Here is a 22,296-nt window from a genome sequence, read left to right as displayed (position 1 = left end):
ACGTATTCCACATTTGTCCAGAATATTAAACTCCAGCCCAGTTATAGGGATTAGTAACATCAGCAGTAACAAACTCCAACTATCAGAATGAACATGGTTCAGTCCTGGATGTGATTGACAGCTGAATCCAATCCTGCGGCCACTTGTGAACTTTCTGGTGTCTCAGTGGATGAGATGACTGAGTGAATTTCTTCTCACTCACTAAGCAGATGAACAGTCTCTCCCATTGTGAATGTATTTGTATTATCAGCAGAAACATTTTACTTTTAAATCTCTCCTCAAATTGATGTGTATTGAGTTGGGATGACTGAGCAAATCTTTCCCATACATGGAACAGGTGAATGATGTCTCCCTAGCACCGGCGTACACTGAGTTCACATGATCATATGAACCCTGTCCCACAGTGACAGCTGCTGAATTTGATTTGATTTATTATTGTCATATGGATTGTTATACCGTGAAAAGTATTGTTTCTTGGACACTATGCAGACAAAGCTTACTGTTCACTGTACATAAGAAAGAAGGAAAGGAGGGTGCAGAATGCAATGTTACAGTCATAGCTAAGGTTAAGGGAGTGATCAACTTAATATAAGGTAGGTCCATTCAAAAGTCTGGTGGCAGCAGGAAAGATGCTGTTCTTGAGTTAGTTGGTACGTGATCTCAGACTTTTGAATCCTTTTCCTGATGGAAGAAGATGGAAGAGGGTATATCCGGAGTGCATGGGCTCCTTGATTATGCTGGCTGCTTTTCCATGGCAGCGGGAAGTGTAGATGGAGTCAGTGGGTTGGTTGGTTTGCATGCTAGACAGGGCTATGTTCACGGCACTTTGTAGTTTCTTGTGTTCTTAGTCAGAGCAGGAGCCATATCAAGCTGTGATACATCCAGAAAGGATGCTTTTCGTGGTGCATCGGTAAAAATTGGTGAGAGTCGAAGTGGACGTGCTGCATTTTCTTTGCCTCTTGAGAAAGTAGAGACATGAGTGGACTGTCTGAACTATGATGTGGGTATGCCGGCGTTGGACTGGCGTAAACACAGTAAAAAGTCTGACAACACCAGGTTTTAGTCCAACTGATTTATTTGATAATAGACTCACAAGCTTTCGGGGTTAGCCCCTTCGTCAGGTGAATGGAGAGTTCTGGCCTCAGACAGAGCATATAAAGCACAGACAGTTTAGAGATTACTGATTAGAATTCTCTAAACTGTCTGTGCTTTATATGCTCTGTCTGAGGCCAGAACTCTCCATTCACCTGATGAAGGGGCTAACCCCGAAAGCTTGTGAGTCTATTATCAAATAAATCGGTTGGACTAAAACCTGGTGTTGTCAGACTTTTTACTGTGTCTGAACTATAGCATCAGTGTAGAGGGACCAGGATAGGTTATTGGTCATCTGGACACCTAGAAACTTGAAGCTGTCAACCATTTCCACTTGATTCCCGTTGATGTAGACAGGGGCATATCCTCTACGATGCTTTCTGAAGTCGGTGACTATCTCCTTTGTTTTACTGACATTGAGGGAGTGATCATTGTCATTGCATCATTCCATCAGATTTTCTACATCTTTCCTGTACTCCAGCTCATCATTATTTGGATCCAACCCACTACGATATTGTCATCAACAAACTTGAAAATGGAGTTGGAATGGAATTTGTCTCTCATCAACATGAACACCTTGATGGCATGTCAGTTCCACAGACTGTGTTTATAATATTTCCTGCAATCCAGACGTTTAAAAGATCAATTTGCAGATGTTTGATGAATTAGTGAATCCCTTTCACACATGGAGCAGATGAATGGCCTCTCCTTGATGTGAACTCACTGGTATTCCGTGAGATTGGAGGATAGCCTGAAGCTAGTCCCACAGTTGAGAGCACTGAAACAGTCTCTCATCAGTATATTTTTCATTTTTTATGGAATATGGCTGTCACTATCGAGACCTTTCTAGCATTTGTTGTTCTTGAACTGAGTGACCTGCGAGGTCAGGGTTTCCCAAGCTTTGAGCTGTGGAATTCCTAGTGACCTTCCCAAGCTTCCTCATAATGTGGACACTCTTTTTGCAATGAAATCGGTGCAAACTCAAATCAGGTGTAAACCAGTCTTTTCTAGCTACATCTGCTTGTATTAGGAAGAGACATACAGTCACAAATACTTACCAGCTATATGGCTCCCTCACATTAACCCCTGACCAAGCCACCCTCTCATGGCCGCCGAACATTAATTCCTGGAAGTAGTACTTACTTAGGAGTGGTTAATCTGGTAATAATTAAAAAGTGCTCTTATTTAAAAAAGTGTTCTGTCATTTCTAGTGAGAGGAATAATGCTGGAAAGCTGATTCTCATATTGTCCCACTCGTCCCCCCCCCCTCTCTCTCTCTCTCTCTCACACACACACACTCGCATATCTCTCTCTCACACTCAGTCACACACACACAAGTCTCTCTCATGCACATGCACTCATGTCTCTCACACGCTCACTCTCCTCTCTCTCACACACACATACACTCAGGCCCCTCTCAAACACACACACATCCCCTCTCTTACATACATTCACACCCGCTCTCACACATGCACCTCCCACCCTCACTCACATGCATCACTCAACCCCTGCCCACATTCTCTGACATGTGCCTCACTGAGGCCCAGAACACTATGTCTGCATTCTCTTACATACCTTTCTCTGAGGCCTCTCATTGCTTTTTGTCTGCAGTTTCTGTCTAAGGATCGATCCTTGCTGTTGGCCACGGGCTTTTTTTGCCCAGCAACAGTGAGATGGAATAAATTAGACAAATGCCTTTCAGATCACTGGTTTCTTATCAGCATCCAGGGATTCAAGAATCATAGAACCCCTATAGTGCAAAAGGAGGCCTTTCGGCCCATTGAGTCTGCACCAACTCTTTGAGGAGAGTCTTACTCAGGTCCTATCCCTGTAACCCCACACATTCACCATGGCTAATCCATCTAACCTAGGCATCTTGGAATACTAAAGAGCAAATTATTATGGCTACTTCACCTGCACATCTTTGGAGTGTGGGAGGAAAATAGAGCACCTGGAGGAAACCCACAGGCACTGGGAGAATGTGCAAATTCTACAAAGACAGTCACTTGAGGCTGGAATTGAACCCGGGTCCCTGGTGCTGTGAGGTAGCAGTGCTGCCCTAAAGAAGCATTGTTCTGATTGACCTATTTCATTGCTATAATTATTTCTGAAATTGATTGCTGCTTTCAAACCGGTGTTTTCTGGTCATATGGTGGCCACCAGTTCCGCAGATCTTCATGGACACCTGGGGGTCTGCTCACTCCAGTTTGGGAACCTCTGTTCCATGTAAATTGTATTGAGATGCCCAAAGAAACCATGTGAATGATGATTAGTGTAGCTGATGTTTCTCTTATCTGAGCTTCTGAGAGTTTACAGCTGTCTAGTACTAACATATTCTGTTTTCTGCAGGTGAGGAGTCAACATTATGACCTGGTGTTAAATGGCAATGAAATAGGAGGTGGCTCCATTCGAATACATAATATGGAATTGCAGAATTATATACTGGAGACAATATTAAAGGTATATAACTTGTACTGCTTACCTATCAATGGGATTGCATAAGAATACACTTCACAGTGCAGAAAGAATTAACAATTATTACAGACAGATTCTAAGACCTGAAGAGTATGTGGGTTGAAAATGGGGTTGCTAAAGCTGAATCTCCTCAACACTACTAATTGTAACTCTAGGGAAAGGAAATTAGAATATGGCTGCTACTGTGATCCCCATGTCCAGGGAGATGGCGGGTGAAAAGGCAGCATCTTGGCTTATAAATATTGTGGAAATTAAATAATTTCTGGGGGATAGAAGTGACCTCTTGAAACCAAACCATCAGGAGGGAGAATATTCTTGAACCAAGGACTGTTGTACATGTCATAGGTGTTCGCCACTTTAATGCTTTTAATTTAATAAGACATCTCAAGATGCCTCACAGGAGCATTAAAAAATAAGACAGAACCTCAATTATTACAGCGCAGAAGGAGACCATTTGGCCCTGTAGGGGCAGTTTTGCGTCTGTGTTAGCTGTAAACGTAGATGGCAATGTGGGTGCAAAATCTCACAAGAATTGCTAGCAAGATCTTGTTTCCTAATTTTCCCCACTCACCGAGGTTCCAGCCCTTCATTTTAATGTATTTCAATTAATTATCATATAACTGAAGGGCCTCCCTGCCATATGTTGCCACCGCAGTATGAATTCCCCTCGCATCAGCGAGGTTTACAGCTGCTTTTGCAAAAAGTTAGGCTGTCGAGGGGAACCCGCAAGAGCGCAAAGTACAGCCCCAGAGAGAGAAGGACGTCCCTGGACCATACCCTGGCACTGTTCGCTGGCATTGCCAGTGCATTATGTGGGATGGTCCCCGTATCCTTCGAAATTGGGGATATTCTATTCATTGCAGGTTGGGGTACCCTTTAAGAATGGTGTCCTAATCCCTGTGAAGCCAGCATAGCTAGCCCTGTCAGGCCCTGCCCTGTCAGTGAGACAGTGAAAACCATGTCTGCAGATTTTCTGTGCATAGATTGCAAAATTCTTCCTAGGGATGTCCTTCTCTCTCTGGGGTTATACTTTGTGCCCTGGCAGGTTCCCCTTGACAGCTTCACATTTTTCAAAAGCAGCTGTAAACCTCGCTGATGTGAGGGGAATTCGTATTGTGGTGGGAACATATGCTTTGGCTCTCAAAATGAGCAACTCACCTAGTTCCATTCCTCTGCCATTTTCCTGTAACCTTGCACTTTCTTCTATTCCAGATGACTGTCTAATTCTCTTTTGAATGCTTCAATTAAACCTGCTCCACCACACGCTCAGGCAGTACACCCAGGACCCTGTGCTCCTCCACCCAATTTAGAGTTGTGCACTTCATTTTATATTGTCCCTTCATATGCCATTTGACCAACTTGTTTATGTCTTTTTGAAGTTCTACACTATCCACCTCACAGTTGATAATGCTTCCAAGTTTTGTATCATCTACAGACTTTAAAATTGTGCCCCACACGCACATTCAAGGTCATTAAAATACACCAGGGAAAGCAAGGATCTCAACACTGACCCCTTGGAAATAACACTACAAGCCTTCCTGCTGTCCAAAAATAAATCAATTAATTGTTACTCTCTCCTGTCACTCAGCCAATTCCATATTCTTGTTGCTTACTGTCTCTTTTATTCCATGAGCTGTAACCTTGTTCATTACAAGTCTGTTATGTTGTATCAAATGCTTTTGGAATTGTATCCAAAAGCATTTGTATCGAATTGCTTTTGTACACTACATCAACATGGTGAAAATTTTTAGTCCCTCACAGTTTATTAACTGATCGCCTTGTGACTGCAATTAAATCTGCTATTATCATATTAATCAATTATCAGTAATAAAGCTTTACTAATGCCAATAAAACCTATTACCATTAATAAACCTTAGCAATATTGATGAACCTCATCAATGCATCTTACTGTTGGTAATGAACCTTATTTATAAACATTATAAAACCATACAGTTATAATAAATTATCTGAATTTTGAAAGATAAATGAGCAAAATGCTCACCAACCAATCACTTGCCTATTTCCTTGTAACATCAGATTTTGACATGTTTGAAAACCCAGTTGTTCCTCAGATTGGTCACTCTCAGTGCCCTTTTTAAATTGAAGTCTGTGCCACTCTCCACATCCTTATTAAACATAAGAAAAGTTTGGTTAAAAAAAATGTTTTATGTAGCCTCCAAGAGAGAAAGAGAGCCAGAGAGCTGTCAGGAAACAGAACTTGGGGAATTAGCAATTGAAAACACAGACACCAGTGATAGCGTGAATAAAATTGGGACTGCTCAGGAGGCTAGAATTAGATGAACGCAGCTTTCTCAGCAGACTGTGGAGCCAACAGAGAATCAATTCTCCTCCATGTTGCACATCACTTGGACGAAGCACTTACTTGGGGGAAGCGCTGAGATTGATAGGGGTACGGAATGTACTCTGGGTAAGGGACTTCAATGTTCACCACCAAGAGTGGCTCAGTAGTACCAGCATAGACCAGGCTGCCCAGGTCCTAAATGGCATAGATGTTAGACTGGGACTGCGGCAGGTGGTGAGGGAACCAACAAGAGAAAGAAATTTACTTGACTTCCTCCTTACCAACCTGCCGCTGCAGATGCAAATATCCGTGACACTATCAATAGAAATGACACCACACAGTCCTTGTGGAGATAAAGTCCCATCTTGTAAGTTCATAGATTTGCAAGCCCAGGCAAGTCATGGGGGTTGCATGTACCTGGATTACATGTAACCCCCACAACTTGCGTGAGCTTGCAAAATCTCACTAATTGTCCTGTCTAGAGACAATACACACCTCTAACCTGTGCTTAACCCTCTCTCCACTCACATTGTCTGTACCTTTAAGACTTGATTGCCTGTGGAGACTCGCTATCCAACCATTATTTTGTAAATTGAGTTTGTGTCTTTATATGCTATTTGTGAACTGAAATCCCACTCACCTGATGAAGAAGCAGTGCTTCGAAAGCTAGTAGCTTTTGCTACCAAATAAATCTGTTGGACTTTAACCTGGTGTTGTGAGACTTCTTACTGTGTTTACCCCAGTCCAATGTCAACATCTCCACATCATGGAAAATCTAGAACATGGGGCACTGTCTCAGGGTAAGGGACTGACGATTAAGGATTGAGATGAGAAAATTCTTCACTCAAAGGGTTGGAAATCTTTGGAATTGTCTATCCCAGAGGATTGTTATTACTCCATCACTGAACATATTTAAGGTTCAGATAGAGAAATTTTTGGTCTCTTGGGGAATTGAGGGATATGGGGAATGGGGGGGGAAGTGGAGTTAAAGCTGATGTTCATATTGAATGACAGAGCATGCTTGCAGGGTACTGTCTACTCCTGTTCCTACTTCTTATGTTCTTACCTGGTGGACAAAATGAGCATGAGGGGCGATAGGAGAGAAAGTGGAGAAAAATATGAGTTCAAGACTTGAGCAGGAGGGACCTTGAGGAGGGAAAGTTTGGCCTAATGGGCTAGTGGACAGAGCATAGCAACTGAGCGAATAGTCTTGATATTGGTGACAGAAGCTCATGAGCTCCTTGCACTTGCTCACTACAAGTAGCTATTAAGTTAGATACTGGAATATTATTTAAAAGGGAATGAGAGAGTATGTTTTAAAAAAATTGGGTATAAAAAGACCTTGAAGGAATGGTGTTAGAGAGAGCTGTAATTATTGATCAAGAGCAGGATCCCAGTCATGTTCCAGCCTTCTGATTTGGCTGTGTCTCCCAGAAGTGGCTGATTAATCTTCGAAACACCGCTGCTGGAAACCTGGCAGGTTATACTTGGCATTCCCAGTTGACAGATGTGATTTATACAATCATAGAATGGTACAGCAAAAGAAAGGCTATCAGGCTGGTGCTAGCTGGTTGATAGATCTACTCAATTTTTCTCCACTGCCCTCCAAGGCTTTGACACCTTTGTAAAATGTGGTACCTAGAATTGAACTCAGTATTCTAGCTGAGACCTAACTAGTATTTTATAAACCGATATGCTTTTTAAATAGCCTTCTCTTGTTCTGTATCAAAGATTTGTGTATAAAAACCAACAGTTATTTGTTCCTGTGTCCAAGATTTAATTATGTATACCAACAGGTACTTGTTCCTACACCCCCTTTCAATTTCAGTGATTTCATATTACCTTACCTCATTCTTCCTCCCAAAATGAATCATTTCACACTTCTCTACTTAAATTTCATCCACCACATGTCTACTCATTTTAGCAACCTGTTACCATCTTCCTCATTGTTTAATCATTTGAGTTTTGTTTCCTTTTCAGACTTTGAAATTATGCCCTGTGCATCTAAATCCAGATATTTATATGAATATATTAATGTCAAAATGTGGTCTAAATACTGACTCCTGGGAAACACCATTTTATTCTCCCCTGCTGTTTGAAATATAACCGTATGCTATTATCCCAATTATTGTATTATTTAATCAAAGAACTTGATTAAATTATTTAAACACAGTTTTCCATTAACAAATGTGTACTGATTTATTTATTTACTCCATAAATAAATACACCTATCTATTTTCTTCACCTGCTTGCAGGTGACACTCTTGTTCTCAGCTTATCACACAACAAGCTGCTGGTAAACTGTAAAACTGTAAGCTCATGTCCAAACCTTCTATGAGGTAAATGAAACAATATTTGCAAACAGGATGCAAGTGAGACATGATCACATGCCAGTTGGGAAACTAATTGAAAAAAGTATTGCATTACTTTGCAAACTTAGCATCACCTTCTTGTGGGGCACCCTGCAGGTTATGCAAGAGTCCCAGCTGAATACGTCTGAATTAAAAATAAATATCCATATATTTATTTATTTTATGTATTTGTATATACAGGAAGATAGTGGGTTGTTATCGCATCTACTTGTGGCACTGGATTCTGGAGCACCACCCCATGGTGGGATTGCATTGGGTGAGTTCCAAAGTGGGTTTTTATATCACTCTTATCCACAATCAAGTTTCATAGGAGACTGAGATTAGAATTAATCAGAACTTTGTTAATCGGCATAATTGTAACTCTAAAAATGACAAGAGAAAGGAAGGCTGACGCTTTCCTTCCATCTCAGAATCTGAATGGAGCTTGCATCACCATCATTATTTGCCCTGCGCAAGTTTAATATTATGAAACATTTACTACATAACTTCAGAATAAGCCATAGAGGAGTCATGTAGAAGCTGAAACTGGTAAGGGCATAGACTTAATTCCCTGGAAAGATATGAGATAAGTGCTGGACAATGGGATTACGCGACTTTAGTGATAGTTATTGTCGGTGCAGACTCAATGGGCCTTTTCTGTGCTATATGACTCTGACTATGAAGCATAGTCAGAGGTATTTGGGGTTTTATGACAATCCAACAGCTTCATGGTTGTAATATAAGGGTCTGGAACATATAGGGTTAATGTGGGACTGAGTACAGTACTGCACATACACTGATGCAAGAGAGCCCATGGCCCACACCCAGAGTCAGTCCAGTGTTGGACTGAGCCACATGCTAGCATGGACACAGCTCCCAGTTTTTACTCTTTACTGCATATTTATAAATAGTTCTGAGAGTCAGTAACGACTTACAGCTAATCTACATGATTACAAAGACTTCTTCAGACTTATTAAATTAATACCATCACACTACAACAGTAGTGACTTTCAGAAATTTTAATTTCCAGATTTTTAAAACTGTAATTATATTTCTCAAGGTTCCATGGTGACAGTTGAATTCAGATTTGCCACATTATTGGTCCAGTAAATTAACCACTACACTAGGCTTGCTCCTCTTCCGAGCTAATACATTACAACCAGAAATAACAAATCATGGTTCTTTTCCCTCCTTCCTTATGGGCTGGCCATTGCATTTGTGTCTAACAGCTGTAACTTCTTATTTTGTCTAATACCACGCTTTTTGTTGTGTTTGTCAATTCTGGATGCTGGATCGCATTATTTCATTGCCTAATCTGTTTCATTTTAGGTCTGGACAGACTGATAGCTCTTACAGTTGGAGCCTCAAGTATCAGGGATGTAATTGCTTTTCCTAAATCCTTCAAAGGCCGAGATCTAATGAGTAATGCACCAGACTATGTGAGTCCTGAAGAGCTGAGCCCATATCATATTCAGGTCAACTGGCCAGCGGAAATCCATGACGGCACTACAAAATCATGAGTTAGTGTAGTGATTGATAAAATTGCACTGGAAACCAAACTGAGATTTAAATCATATTCATTCACACCAGACAATGGCTTGAGACCCACTAAATCTCTGGACACAGATGGCTGTGGAGCAGCTATCTCATGTGGTGTTGGGCAGCTACTTTGTTGCTTAGTGTGAATAATGTTTAAAATTAATGGAGTAGTTTTTTTTTAGAAAAATGGGGATATACTAATTTAAGACAAAATGTATTAGAATCATAGAATCCCTACAGTGCACAAGGTAACCATTTGGCCCATCAAGACTGCACTGACCACAATCCCATCCAGGTCCAACTCCTGTAACCCCATATTTACCCTACTAATTCCCCTGACACTAGGGTCATTTTAGCTTGGCCATTAACCTAACCTGCACATCTTTGGACTGTGGGGGGAAACTGGAGCGCCCGGAGGAAACCTCAGGCTACTTAGGTCCTGCTGAATCCCATGCATATCAGGAGGATAGGAGTAAATTGCTTCACTTCAGTGCCTGAAAATAGTTAGCATGCTGTCAGCCCAAAGGATCTCTCTACATGTTGGCAGCAGTGTCCAGTTTACTTGTTAAAGGAGAGAGAAGCATCAGGTAGTTTTACTATTACTTCTTTCTAACTCACTGTGGGAATAATAGCAATGTTTGTTCAGATCTTACAATCTCCCTACTCCTTAGATATTCAGTTCCTTCATAAAACTTGAACTTAATTGCACACTACATTCCAACCACATATTCATGCATCACTTTTTCCGCCTATTTCAACCTGCATAACATTGCCAAGCTCCACACTTCCTTCACCTCATCTGATGTGAAATCCCCATCCATGTCTTTGTTAGCTCCAGAGTTGACTATTCAACACGCTCCTGGTTAACTTCCTAAGTTCTACCCTGAGGTCATCCAAAACATTATGGCTAATGCCCTATAACTTGCACAAAGTCCAGTCCACCACTACCCTGTGTTTGTTGACTACATTAATTCCTATTTAAGCTATGTCTCTTAAAATTCCTCTTAATTGTATTTTCAAATCCCTTTATGTCCTTACCTGTCCCTATCTCTCTAATCTCCTTGTGTGTTCCTCCAATTTGAACCTTTTGAGCATCCCTGATTTTAATCATTGTGCAGTGAAAGCCTTCAGCTGCCTAGGCCCTGAGCTCTAATATCCTCGATACACCTTGCCACCACTTTCGTCCTAATGATGCTTCTTAAAATCTACTTCTTTGACCAAGATTTTGGTGGTCTGTCTTGAGGTAACACAGAGTTACCTCTGTTCTCGGGAACACAGAACGGTGACAGTTTAAAGAGCGGGAACACGGCAGTGACAGTTGGGAGTTTGGGTGGTTAGGGAATTCAATGCAGTTAGGGCAGTTCAGCGCTCCTCTTACAGGATGTGGGAGGTAAGGGTCACCATTAGTGACCCTGCTGACTTCATGTGGGGGAGGTGCACCCAGCTCCAGCTCCTCACAGACCGCCTTAGGGAATTGGAGCTGGAACTGGATGAACTTCGGATTATTTGGGAGGCAGAGGGGGTGATAGGTAGCAGTTACTGGGAAGTGGTAACATCTAAAAGTGAAGCTAGCTGGCTAACAGTCAGGAGAGGGGAGGGGAGGAAGCAGTCAGTGCAGGGATCCCCTGTGGTTGTTCCCCTCCAAAGTAAGTATACCATTTTGGCTGCTGTGGGCGTGGGGAGATGACCTTCCAGAGGTAAGCCACAGAGACCAGGTCTCTGGCACGGAGTTGAGCTCCGTGGCTCAGAAGGGAAAAAAGGAGAGTAATAATAGTGGGGGCTCAATAGTTAGAGGCACAGACAGGCAGTTCTGTGGGCGTGAACAAGACTCAAGGATGGTAGTCTGCCTCCCTGGTGCTAGGCTCCTGGATGTCTCTGAGTGGGTAAAGACATCCTGAAAAGGGAGGGTAATCAGACAGATGTCATTGTCCACATTGGTACAAATGATGTAGGCAGAAAGAGCAGGGAGGTCCTGCAAGAACAATTTAGGGAGTTAGGTAGAAGGCTAAAAATCTCTGGATTGCTCCCTGTGCCATGTGTCAGTGAGGCTTAGAAAAGGGAGATAGCAACTGAACACGTGGCTAAAGATCTGGTGCTGGGGGGAGGATTTCAGATCTGTGGATAACTTGGAAGTCTTCCAGGGAGGATGGGACCTGCACAAGAAGGATGGGTTACACTTGAACTGGAGGGGCACCGATATCCTGGCTGGGAGGTTTGCTAGTGTGGTTCGGGTGGGTTTAAAATAATGTAGCAGGGGACTGGGGATCAGTGAGTGATAGGTCAGCAAGCATAGAGACTGGGGACGAGCATGCGGCCAAGACAAGGCTACCTAAGAGGAAGACCAGTCTGTGGGAGGATGGATTCAGTGAGCCTGGAGGTCTGGAGTGCATTTGCTTCAACGTAAGGAGCGTAAAAGGCTAAACAGATGAACTTAAAGCCTTAATGCATGCGCAGAACTTGGTTCCAATGGCAGAGACATTTAAGAAGCAGTTGATAGGAGTGCAGGACAGGCAAAAGGACAGGACTGGCAGCTGAATAATCCAGGATATAAGTGTTTTAGGCGAGAGAGAGGAGGGGCTAGAAGAGGTGGGGGAGTAGCATTACTGGTTGGGGAGCATATTACAGTGGTACAGAGCATGGACACTTTGGAAGGATCATGTAACGAGACACTGTGGGTCTCACAGCTCAGAAACAGGAAGAGTGCAGTCACTGTGCTGGGAGTATACTACAGGCCTCCCAACAGCCCACAGGAAGTTGAGGAACAGATATGTAAAGAGATTCTGGATGATGTAGAAAAAATAGGGTTGTTGTAGTGGGAGACTTTAATTTCCCTCATATGGACTAGAAATCCCTTAGGGCTGGGGGTCCGGATGGGGAGGAATTTATAAAATGTGTCCAGGAAGGTTCTTTGGATAGTCCAATGTTGATAGTCCAACTAGAGTACCTAGTACCGGGGAATGAGCCCAGTCAGGTCATCAAAGTTTCAGTGGAGGAACATGTGGCAAACAGTGATCAGAATTCTGTAAACTTTTGAATAGTCATGGAAAAGGATGAGTGCTGTCCTGTGGGTAAGATGCTGAATTGGGGGAAGGCTAACTACAGCTGGATTAGGCAGGATTTGGTGGCTGTTGATTGGGAGAGGCTGTTCGAGGGTAAATCCACATCTGGCATGTGGGAGTCTTTTAAGGAGCAGTTGATAGGAGTGCAGGACAGGCGTGTGCCTGTTTAAAAAAAGGACAGGAAAGGCAGGATTCGAGAGCTGTGGATAACCAGGGAAATTGTGGGTCTAATCAAAAAGAAAAAGAGGCAAACATAAGGTCCAGGCAGCTGAAAACACATGAAGCAATGGAGGAATACAGAGAGAGTAGCAAAGAACTCAAACAGGAAGGTAGAAGGGCAAAAAGGAGTCATGAAGTGTTCTTGGCAGACAGGATTAAAGAGAATCCCAAGGCATTTTATAGGAACAAGAGGGTTGTCAGAGAAAGAGTCGGACCTCTTAAGAACAGAGGGGAATTATGCTTAGAATCCAAGGAAGTAGATGAGATCCTAAATGAATACTTTGTATCAAAATTCACAAAGGGGAGCGATGCGTTGATTGGTAGTGTCTCAGACGGATGTGTAGACCCGTTAGAACAAGTCGCAATTACAAGGGAGGAAGCGTTAGGTGTTTTAGGATGCATTAAGGTAGACAAATCCCCAAGGCCAGATGGCATCTGTCCTAGATTACTGAGACAAGAAATGAAATTGCTGGGCCTCTAACAGAAATCTTTGTTTCTTCATTGAACACAGGTGAAGTCCCAGAGAATTGGAGGATAGCAAATGTGGTCCTGTTATTTAAGAAGGATAGCAAGGATAACCCAGCTAATTATAGGCCAGTGAGCTTGACGTCCGTGGTAGAGAAACTGTTGGAGAAGATTCTTAGAATCTATACACATTTAGAACTGAATAGTCTCATTAGCGATAGACAACATGGTTTTGTACAAGGGAGGTCATGCCTCACAAATTTGGTTGAGTTTTTTGAGGAGGTGACAAAAATGATTGACGAGGGAAGGGCTGTGGATGTCGTCTACGTGGCTTTTAGTAAAGCATTTGACAAGGTCCCTCATGGCAAGCTCATGCAAAAGGTTAAATCTCACAGGATCAAAGGTGAACTAGCTAGATGGCTACAGAACTTGGCCAAAGAAGACAGAGGGTAGCCGTGGAGGGGTCTTCTTCTGATTAGAAGTCTGTGACTAGTGGTGTTCCGCAGGGCTCTGTACTGGGGCCTGTGCTATTTGTGGTATATATAAATGATTTGGAAGAAGATGTAGCTGGTCTGATTAGTAAGTTGCTGGAGTTGCGGACAGTGATGAACATTGTCAGAGAATACAGCAGGATATAGATAGGCTGGGAAATTGGGCAGAGAAATGGCAGATGAAATCTAATCCAGATAAATGCAAAGTGATGCGTTTTGGTGGATCTAATGCAGGGGGGAGCTATTCAATAAATGGCAGAACCATCAGGAGGATAGACACACAGAGGAATCTGGGTGTGCAAGTCCACAGATCCTTAAAGGTGGCAACACAGGTGGAAAAGGTGGTGAAGAAGGCATATGGTATGCTTGCCTTTGGACAGGGCATAGAGTATAAAAGTTGGCATATGATGTTGTAATAAAATAGAACATTGGTTAGGCTACACCTGAAATACTGCATCTAGTTCTGGTTGCCATACTACTGGAAGGATGTGGAGGCTTTGGAGGGAGTGCAGAGAAGATTTACCAGGATGTTGCCTGGTATGGAGGATATTAGCTGTGAGGTGAGATTGTGTAAACTAGGGTTGTTCTCCCTGGAAAGACGGCGGTTGAGGGCCGACCTAATAGAAGTTTATAAAATTATGAAGGGCATAGATAGGGTGAACAGTTGGAAGCTTTTTCCCAGGTCAGAAATGACAAAAACAAGGGCTCACAAGTTCAAGATCAGGAGGGTGGGGGTAGCGGGTGACGAGGTTCAATGCAGGGGACATACTTTACACAGAGCGTGGTGGGGGTCTGGAATGCCAAGTAAAGTGGTTGAGGCCGACACGCTGGGATCATTAGTTAGATAGCCACATGAACAGACTGGGAATAGAGGGATACAAACGGATGTTCTAACTAGGAACACATGATCGGTGCAGGCTTGGAGGGCCAAAGGACTTGTTCCTGTGCTGTTTTGTTCTTTATTCTTGTGTTTCCCCATCTTTGTGAGAAAAATTTTATTTTTCTCACAGTAAATTAACCTTGATTCCCAAGATAGTTTTGAACAAATATGAGAAATCAATCTTTATTATGTGATTATAGAAGGAAGTAAGGTTCTGGGTAATTACCAACAGGTTATGAAGCTCTCAGGCATTGGCAATATTTTTCTGTACAGCAAAATAAAAATGTTGAGGAAACAAATACATTAAGAGTGTTGCGATCAAATTTTGTTAACATTAAGAGATTCTTCATGCTTCCTGCCCAGGTCTTGGAAGTGGATTTTAATCCTTGGTAGTTTGAAAGCTTGGTGGGTAGCATGTACATCTAGCAGGTGGCCTTCCCACCACTCACTTCCCTGCATCTCCCCCATCTATCTAATATTTTACAGGGGGGGAGGGGTGAGGAATTTTTTGTGCCACTCTTGAGCCTATTGAAACCCTTAAGAGGCCAATTAATGGCTACTTAAGGGCCTCAGTCCACTGCAGCAACTTTTAGCTATGTGGACTGGTGACGAGCATAACCTCTCTCGGAGGCAATTTGCCTAACTAATGTTTCCCCAGCCTCTAAAACCCTCCATCCCTATCCCTCTCGCTGAGACCCCTAACCCTGGAATTTCCTGGGCATGGTGCCATTGAATGTATTCCCAGCCCTGGCCATCAATCCTTGTCCGCACTGCTCAGATTGTAGAACGGTCAGCCATCTGATTGGCTCCTGCAGTTTGAGAGTGGCCATGTTGGGAATGAAGGCACAGGATACTTACTTGACCCATCAGCTGAAGAGTACATGCAAAAGAAGTACCTTATATTTTTAAAAAAAAGGGTCATCCTCAGTGCTAAAGATATGAACATCGTTTTAAAATATTCTTCCAGATAAGGTATGATAAGTAATCAGTGATTTCAAATGATTCTATGTTTTCAATGCCGTGGGTCCATTTTAGATTGAAAGAGATATTTTAATTTCAACTATTTTAAATAGACTGCAGTGATAAAGTAATGGTAATTTTAAATTGTGCTGTCAAATAAAACATTTCTTCTGGTCTGGTCATATGTTTACATCAAGAAAAAGCGACTTCAAATGAAACACCACAAACAACAAGCGGAACCGATAACAAACACTGTCTAATGACAGCATAAGACATTTAAACTGGGTGCAATTAACCTGCTGCTTAGTGCCCCTACATTCAGAACTAAGAGATCCCATTAAATTTAATCTTAAACCTGTCTGCCTTTTTGGCCTTGATCTGTGACTTTCACTACATTTAGTCAGACCTCATTGTTGTCTCATCATCATAGAGATTGTCTTCTTGGGATATAATGTTTCAAACTCAAACAGCTAAATACTTTATTTTCTGTCCAGTGACTAACTTTCTGGCCATGTTACTAATTCTTCTTCAACTATATGCCTGAACTTAAATTAAACCGGACTTACCACTCCCTTCGAACAAAGATGAAGATAACACATGTCATCTTCCAGTAAAAGAAGCATCTCACATTTAAATAAGGTAATTGAGTTACCTTGCATGACATTAAAAGGGACAGAATGTGGCAAACAATCAGAATCACCTAGAATATCCAGAAATATACAGTCAACTTTGTGTTATCCGGCACAATTTGGAATTCTCTAGTAACTAAAATTTCTGATGGCTTCATTTCTAAAAAATCAACTGCTAAACTTACCACAAAGTTAAACGTTAGCATGTAGGAATTTGAAAATTAGGCAACTCACGGGCTTCTGTAATGCCTGAGCCAAGAGAAAAGTGCAACGTTGGTCAGCATCCACAGATACAATGAGAAATCCATTCACAGATTAATATAGCCATGGAAAATGCTGACAATCCTGTTCATTCCTTATGTGTCCTGTTGTTTTGTTCCATCTGTATAACAAAATGCTAAAGAGGAAATATAACAGTACTCAAAGCAGAGCAATGATCAATAACTGTATTTAGCTCCAGTGGTGACCTCTGCTTTGTTCCCTGACAAGCACCCAAAATTACTTACCAAAGAGTTCACAAAAGATAGCCCACTGACCAGTGGGTGAATATCCCTGTCCCTTTAAAAAGCTGTCAGAAGTGAAGCTACCATTCAGTTGTCAATGCACAATTTCTTTTTAGTTCTTCTACAGAATTTCGACATTGCTGGCTAGATTGGCATTTGTTGCCCAATCCTAATTGTCCTTGAGCAAGTGATGGTGAGTTACCTTCTTGAACTGCTGCAGTCCCATGTGGTCTGGACAGTTTTGGTCCCACAGTTCTTTTGGGATGGAATTTCTGAGCATCATTTAGACAGCACACCTTGAAACAAAGTACTTTGGAGCATAGTGGCAGCAGAAGTATTTTGAGATTTTCTCTGATGGCACAACTGATAATAACTTCTTGTTTTTGTTCTTGTCAAAATGTTGTTATGCCATTAACATTGAATCCAAATGTGATTGTATCCCTTGTTCAAGCACAAAAAGCCTGACCTCTTGATATGAAGATCAATAAATCAAAACTTGGAATAGTTTAAGAACGTTTTACGAATGTGAACTATGCTAAAAAAAAAGTCATTTAACAAGAATGCTGCAAAGTTTAAAATACTGCATAGAATTATGTAAAAACTCAGCAGGTCTGGCAGCATCTGTGGAGAGAGAAAAACAGATAAAATTTCCATTCTGAAAGACTCAGAGACAACCTGAATAAAAATCATACAGATTAAAAATGTTAACTTGGTTTCTGTCTCCATGGATGCTGCCATACCTGCTGAGTTTTTCCAGCATTCTCTGTTTTTATTTCTGATTTCCAACATCCACAGTATTTTGCTTTTATTCAAAACATTGCATTTGGACATTAGACTTCCGGCAGGATTAATTAAAGAAGTTGCGTCATGCTACACATATTTATTTTGAAAAACACAAATTAAAATTCCGTTAAAAGCCTCTACTTCTGGAGTGAACTGTAGACATCAAAAATATTGGCTTTGGAAAATTTGCATAAATTGAAAGTCTAACTTAATTGCCACATTTTCATTATCCATGGTTTTCAACCTGGGTGACTTGAGACAAAGAATTTCACAAGCCATGCGGGAGGTTTGAAGGGATATAGTAGTATTTTTCTGCGGAAGATGCTTCAAAAAGCTTGCTTTAACTTAAATAAGAGTTGAATGCTAGCCAGTCCTTTTGGATGAGACAGCTCATCTTTTCAACAAGTTATCCAACTATTTTTAAAATTTGAAATGGATTCTAAAATTAAAACCATCCCATCCTCTCCTTCTGCATCTAGGGGCAGCATTGTTGACGTTGGCTGACTCACTCTTGCCAGATTCAGATGGTGTGTTCAAGCCCCACTTAAGAGACTTGAGCACATAATCTGTACAGTGTTGATGGAATGCTGCACTGTCAGAGGTGCTGTTTTTCAAACCTGATGTTCAACTGAAAGCCCGACTACCTATTTAGTTGACCATAGAAGATCTCATGGCCCAATGTGAAGAAAGAACATTCCATTAGTATTCAATCTTTAAGTGACATCACAAAAACAAATTATCTGGTCAGTTTTTCAGTTTGCTGATTATAGGATCTTTCTGCACACAAACTGCTACATTTCCATACATAGCAACAGTAAAAAAGCTATTGACAATGAATGAAGTGAATTGGAGAAACAGCTGATGTTTCAGAACAATGACATTTTGTTGAAACTAGAACGTTAAGGAATAGAACAACAAGGTAACTTCCCTTGAACCCTTGGGCCCTGCCTATCTCTTTCCACAGATAAGTGCCTCAAACATTTATTGTCTTTATCTGAGATTTCTAGCATCTGCAGTACTTTTTTTTTGAAAGTTTTAGATTGAAGTATCCAGGATTGGGATCCATGCTGGAATTGGAAACAGAGCAAGTATTTGGATTCAAGGTTATCAGCGAGCATTGCAGGGTCATGGCAAAGACTGGAGTTAGTAGTTGAGATCAGGGTCAATAATTAGGATTAGAGGTTGTGGTCAGAGATTAGTGCCTGGAATCAAGGTTAGTGGCTGGGATTTGGGTTCCTGGTTGGACTGGGGACTGCTGGGACTGAGGCTAGTAGTTGGAATTGGAGATGGGACCTGGGATTGGGATTCTTTGGCTGTGATTGATTTTTTTTAAAGTTTATTTATTAGTGTCACAAGTAGGCTTACATTAACACTGCACTGAAATTACTGAGAAAATCCCCTAGTTGGCACACTCTGGCACCTGTTTGGGAGAGTTTGGCATAGCCAATGCACCTAACCACAACATTGAGAGCCGAAGGGCCTGTACTGTTTCCATGTTTCTAACCAGCACATCTTTCGGACATTGATTTTGAGGAAATTAGAATGATTTGAAAGGTTGCTTCATGTGCACACTGAATCAGTATTCTATGCAATTGAAATAAAAAGCCATTAATACATGTTCGGGAACAATGTGGGAGTTCAGCCTCTAACAACAGAAGAACCAGGAGCAGGAGTAGCCATCTGGCCCCGCGAGCCTGCTCCGCCATTCAATAAGAACATGGCTGATTTTTTTTGTTGACTCAGCTCTATTTACCTGCCTGCTCACCATAACCCTTAATTATGTTACTGTTCAAAAATTTATCTGTCCTTGCCTTAAAAACATTCAATGAGATAGCCTCAACTGCGTCACTGGGCAGGGAATTCCACAGATTCACAACTCTCTGTGTGAAGAACTTCCTCCTCAATTCAATCCTAAATCGGCTTCCCCTTATTTTGAGGCCATGCCCCCAGTTCTAGTTTCACATGCCAGTGGAAACAACTTCCCTGCTTCTATTCCAAATACCCATGCTGCATCTTAGCAATAGGACAATTTATATCCAGATGTCTCGCTATTTGTCCTTTGATGATAGATTCAAGCATTTTCCCAACCACAGAAGTTAAACTAACTGGCCTGTAATATAAAAGTGCCTTTTGTCTACCTCCTTTTTTAAACAGTGGCGTCACATTTGCTGTTTTCCATTCTGCGGGAGCCACCCCAGAATAATTTTGGTAAATTACCACTAGTGCATTTGCTATATTTCCCGCCATCTCTTTTAGTACTCTGGGATGCGTTCCATCAGGACCAGAAGACTTGTCTACTCTTAGCCCCATTAATTTGTCCAACACTGCCTCTTTCGTAATAATGATAATTTGTAGGTCCTCACCTGCCATAGCCTTCCTGTCATCAATTTTTGGCATGTTATTTGTGTCTTCCACTGTGAAGACCAACACAAAATACCTGTTCAATGCCTCAGCCATTTTTTCATTCCAGGTTATTAACATCCCCCTTATCCTCTAAAGGATCAATGTTTACTTTCACCTTGTGTAATTGCAGTTGAAGGCTGCAAGTTAGCTGAAAGCTGATAAAACAGGTGTTTAGAATAAAGTAAATGTTTTCCTCACTATAATGGGAAATGAAGTAGAGACATGTTCACAGAAGGCCTAAAGAACATTAAAATCCAGACCAAACTTTTAAGCAATGGTGCCATGCATGTTTTGGAAAAGAGAAAGAGATAGTTGTAACCACAAGGCCATTCTTTTCCTGAGCTGGCATAGAAGGTTCATATTGCCAAATTGCACTTCAAGACATACTAAATGTCAAAGTGAGAAAGGATAATCAGAAGATGAAAAAGGCAAATAGAGATATGCTGCATAACTGTTATCAGAAAAATAATCCCAGAATTGCATGCAAGTGTACACATTAAATGGCAGGCTTCAAGTTGTAAAAGATAAAATTACCTCTAGTCTGTTGATAATTCTTCTTTTGATGTCATGTATGAATTTAATGGATTTTTTTAGCCAGTTTAAAAGTGGTGAATTTAAGGAACATGTGATTCTGCATCGGCTTCACTTTGTGAATTAGAATCATACAATGCTACTTGTGTGCAGGGGAGACCATTCGGACCATCTAGCCTGCCTCAACAATAATCCCACTAAGGCCCTATCCCCTTAACCCCACGTATTTACCCTGGTAGTCCCCCTGACACTAAGTGACAGTTTTGTACAGCCCCAATCAATGTAACCTGCACATTTTTGGATTAAAAGGATTTGAGAAGAGAAGGTACACCAGATTTCAGAGAGATTTAGGCCATGACAGCCAAGTTCAAAGTCTGTCAGAAACTTGTTTGCTACTGTTGCCATAGGAGCCTCAGCTATTTAAATGCCCTTATTTCCAATCAAAGGGCGCTGCTCGTGGCAAAATTAAGTCACGTCCAGATGCCGTGCAGGAGTAAAGCAATGGTTTCCAACTGATGTTCCATGGCACACTGGTTGTGCTTGGAGGTTGTCCAAGTGTGCTGTAAAATCAGCTTTAAAATTGTCAATGAATACATAAAGAAATTCAACGTTCCTTAGCTTAGACTTGGCGATCAGGAACTCCCAAGTCCGGACGAATCTCAGCATGCACGCACATGTGTTTGGCCTCTGCATTTGTCAGATCCTGTGCATAGAAAGAAAAATGAAGAAGGACATGAGAGACAGAGAAGGGATGGAGACAGGGAGAGTTCCCAAACAGAGTAGAAGGGATAGGGAGAGGTTCCAAAAGGAAGTTCCAAGTAAGGGAAGAAGGCAGGACAGAAACAAGTCCCAGTGAAATTAAGAACAGGAGAAACAGGCTTTAGTCAGAAAAATGGCTGCAGGATGCAGACCTCAAGTGAAGTAGACTTGGGATAAATCCTAGTAGTTAAAGAGGGCTCAAGAAATGCTCTGAAGACAAGGGCATCAAAGTTGGTAACTCTGTGTTGTGGAGCGATAGGGCAAGGGTAATTCTTCAGAACAGTAGTGTTCTGCTTGGCACAGCTGAAGAGCTGAAATTGTGCTTGTAAGTTGATGCTCGAGTGACCTGTCGAACAACAGAATTTTGAGGGGGGATAACAGTGAGGTTAGAACATGGACAAGACAGCAACAGATATTTGGATTTTCATGAATTGGTGATGGCTGTTGCCCTGGCCGAGGATGCTTAATTTACAAGGAGAAACTCTGCAGTTGTATCAAGTACCATTTGAATATGAAACACCACTTGCTCATCAGCGGGAACATATACAGTTCTTTCAAGTGCTTGAGAGAACAAAACAAAGCAAAATCAACGCATGATGGAATGCATGTGTAAATGGGTTAATAATCACACCAGCTTAAAAATCACTAGAAGGCGGTAGTCATAGGGATATACAGCATGGAAATAGACTGTTTGGTCCAACTCGTTCATGTGACTGTATTTCTTGCAATAAACTGGTCCCATTTGCCTGTGTTTGACCCATGTCCCTCTAAACCTTTCCTATTCATGTACTCGTCCAAGTGTCTTTTAAACATTGATGTGGAGATGTCGGCATTGGACTGGGGTAAGCACAGTAA

At 41.7% G+C, this 22,296-nt stretch overlaps 1 protein-coding gene across 1 annotated transcript in view; it reads left to right on the top strand.

Moving 5' to 3' along the window:
* The window catches only part of dars2 (aspartyl-tRNA synthetase 2, mitochondrial), a 61,346-nt gene extending 46,172 nt beyond the window's left edge, over positions 1 to 15,174 (top strand). The window contains exons 15-17 of the mRNA XM_080196778.1: positions 3,442 to 3,552; positions 8,422 to 8,497; positions 9,550 to 15,174. Coding sequence (XP_080052904.1) covers positions 3,442 to 3,552; positions 8,422 to 8,497; positions 9,550 to 9,740 — 378 coding nt within the window. The 3' untranslated portion in view covers positions 9,741 to 15,174. The remainder of the gene's footprint in view (positions 1 to 3,441; positions 3,553 to 8,421; positions 8,498 to 9,549) is intronic.
* Positions 15,175 to 22,296: the final 7,122 nt, after the last annotated feature.

Source organism: Carcharhinus amblyrhynchos, chromosome 9, assembly GCF_965287045.1.
Source record: "Carcharhinus amblyrhynchos chromosome 9, sCarAmb.v2.hapA, whole genome shotgun sequence".
NCBI lineage: Eukaryota > Metazoa > Chordata > Chondrichthyes > Carcharhiniformes > Carcharhinidae > Carcharhinus > Carcharhinus amblyrhynchos.
Note: the sequence above shows the minus strand (reverse complement) of the source record. Positions and strands in the feature narration are given on the sequence as shown.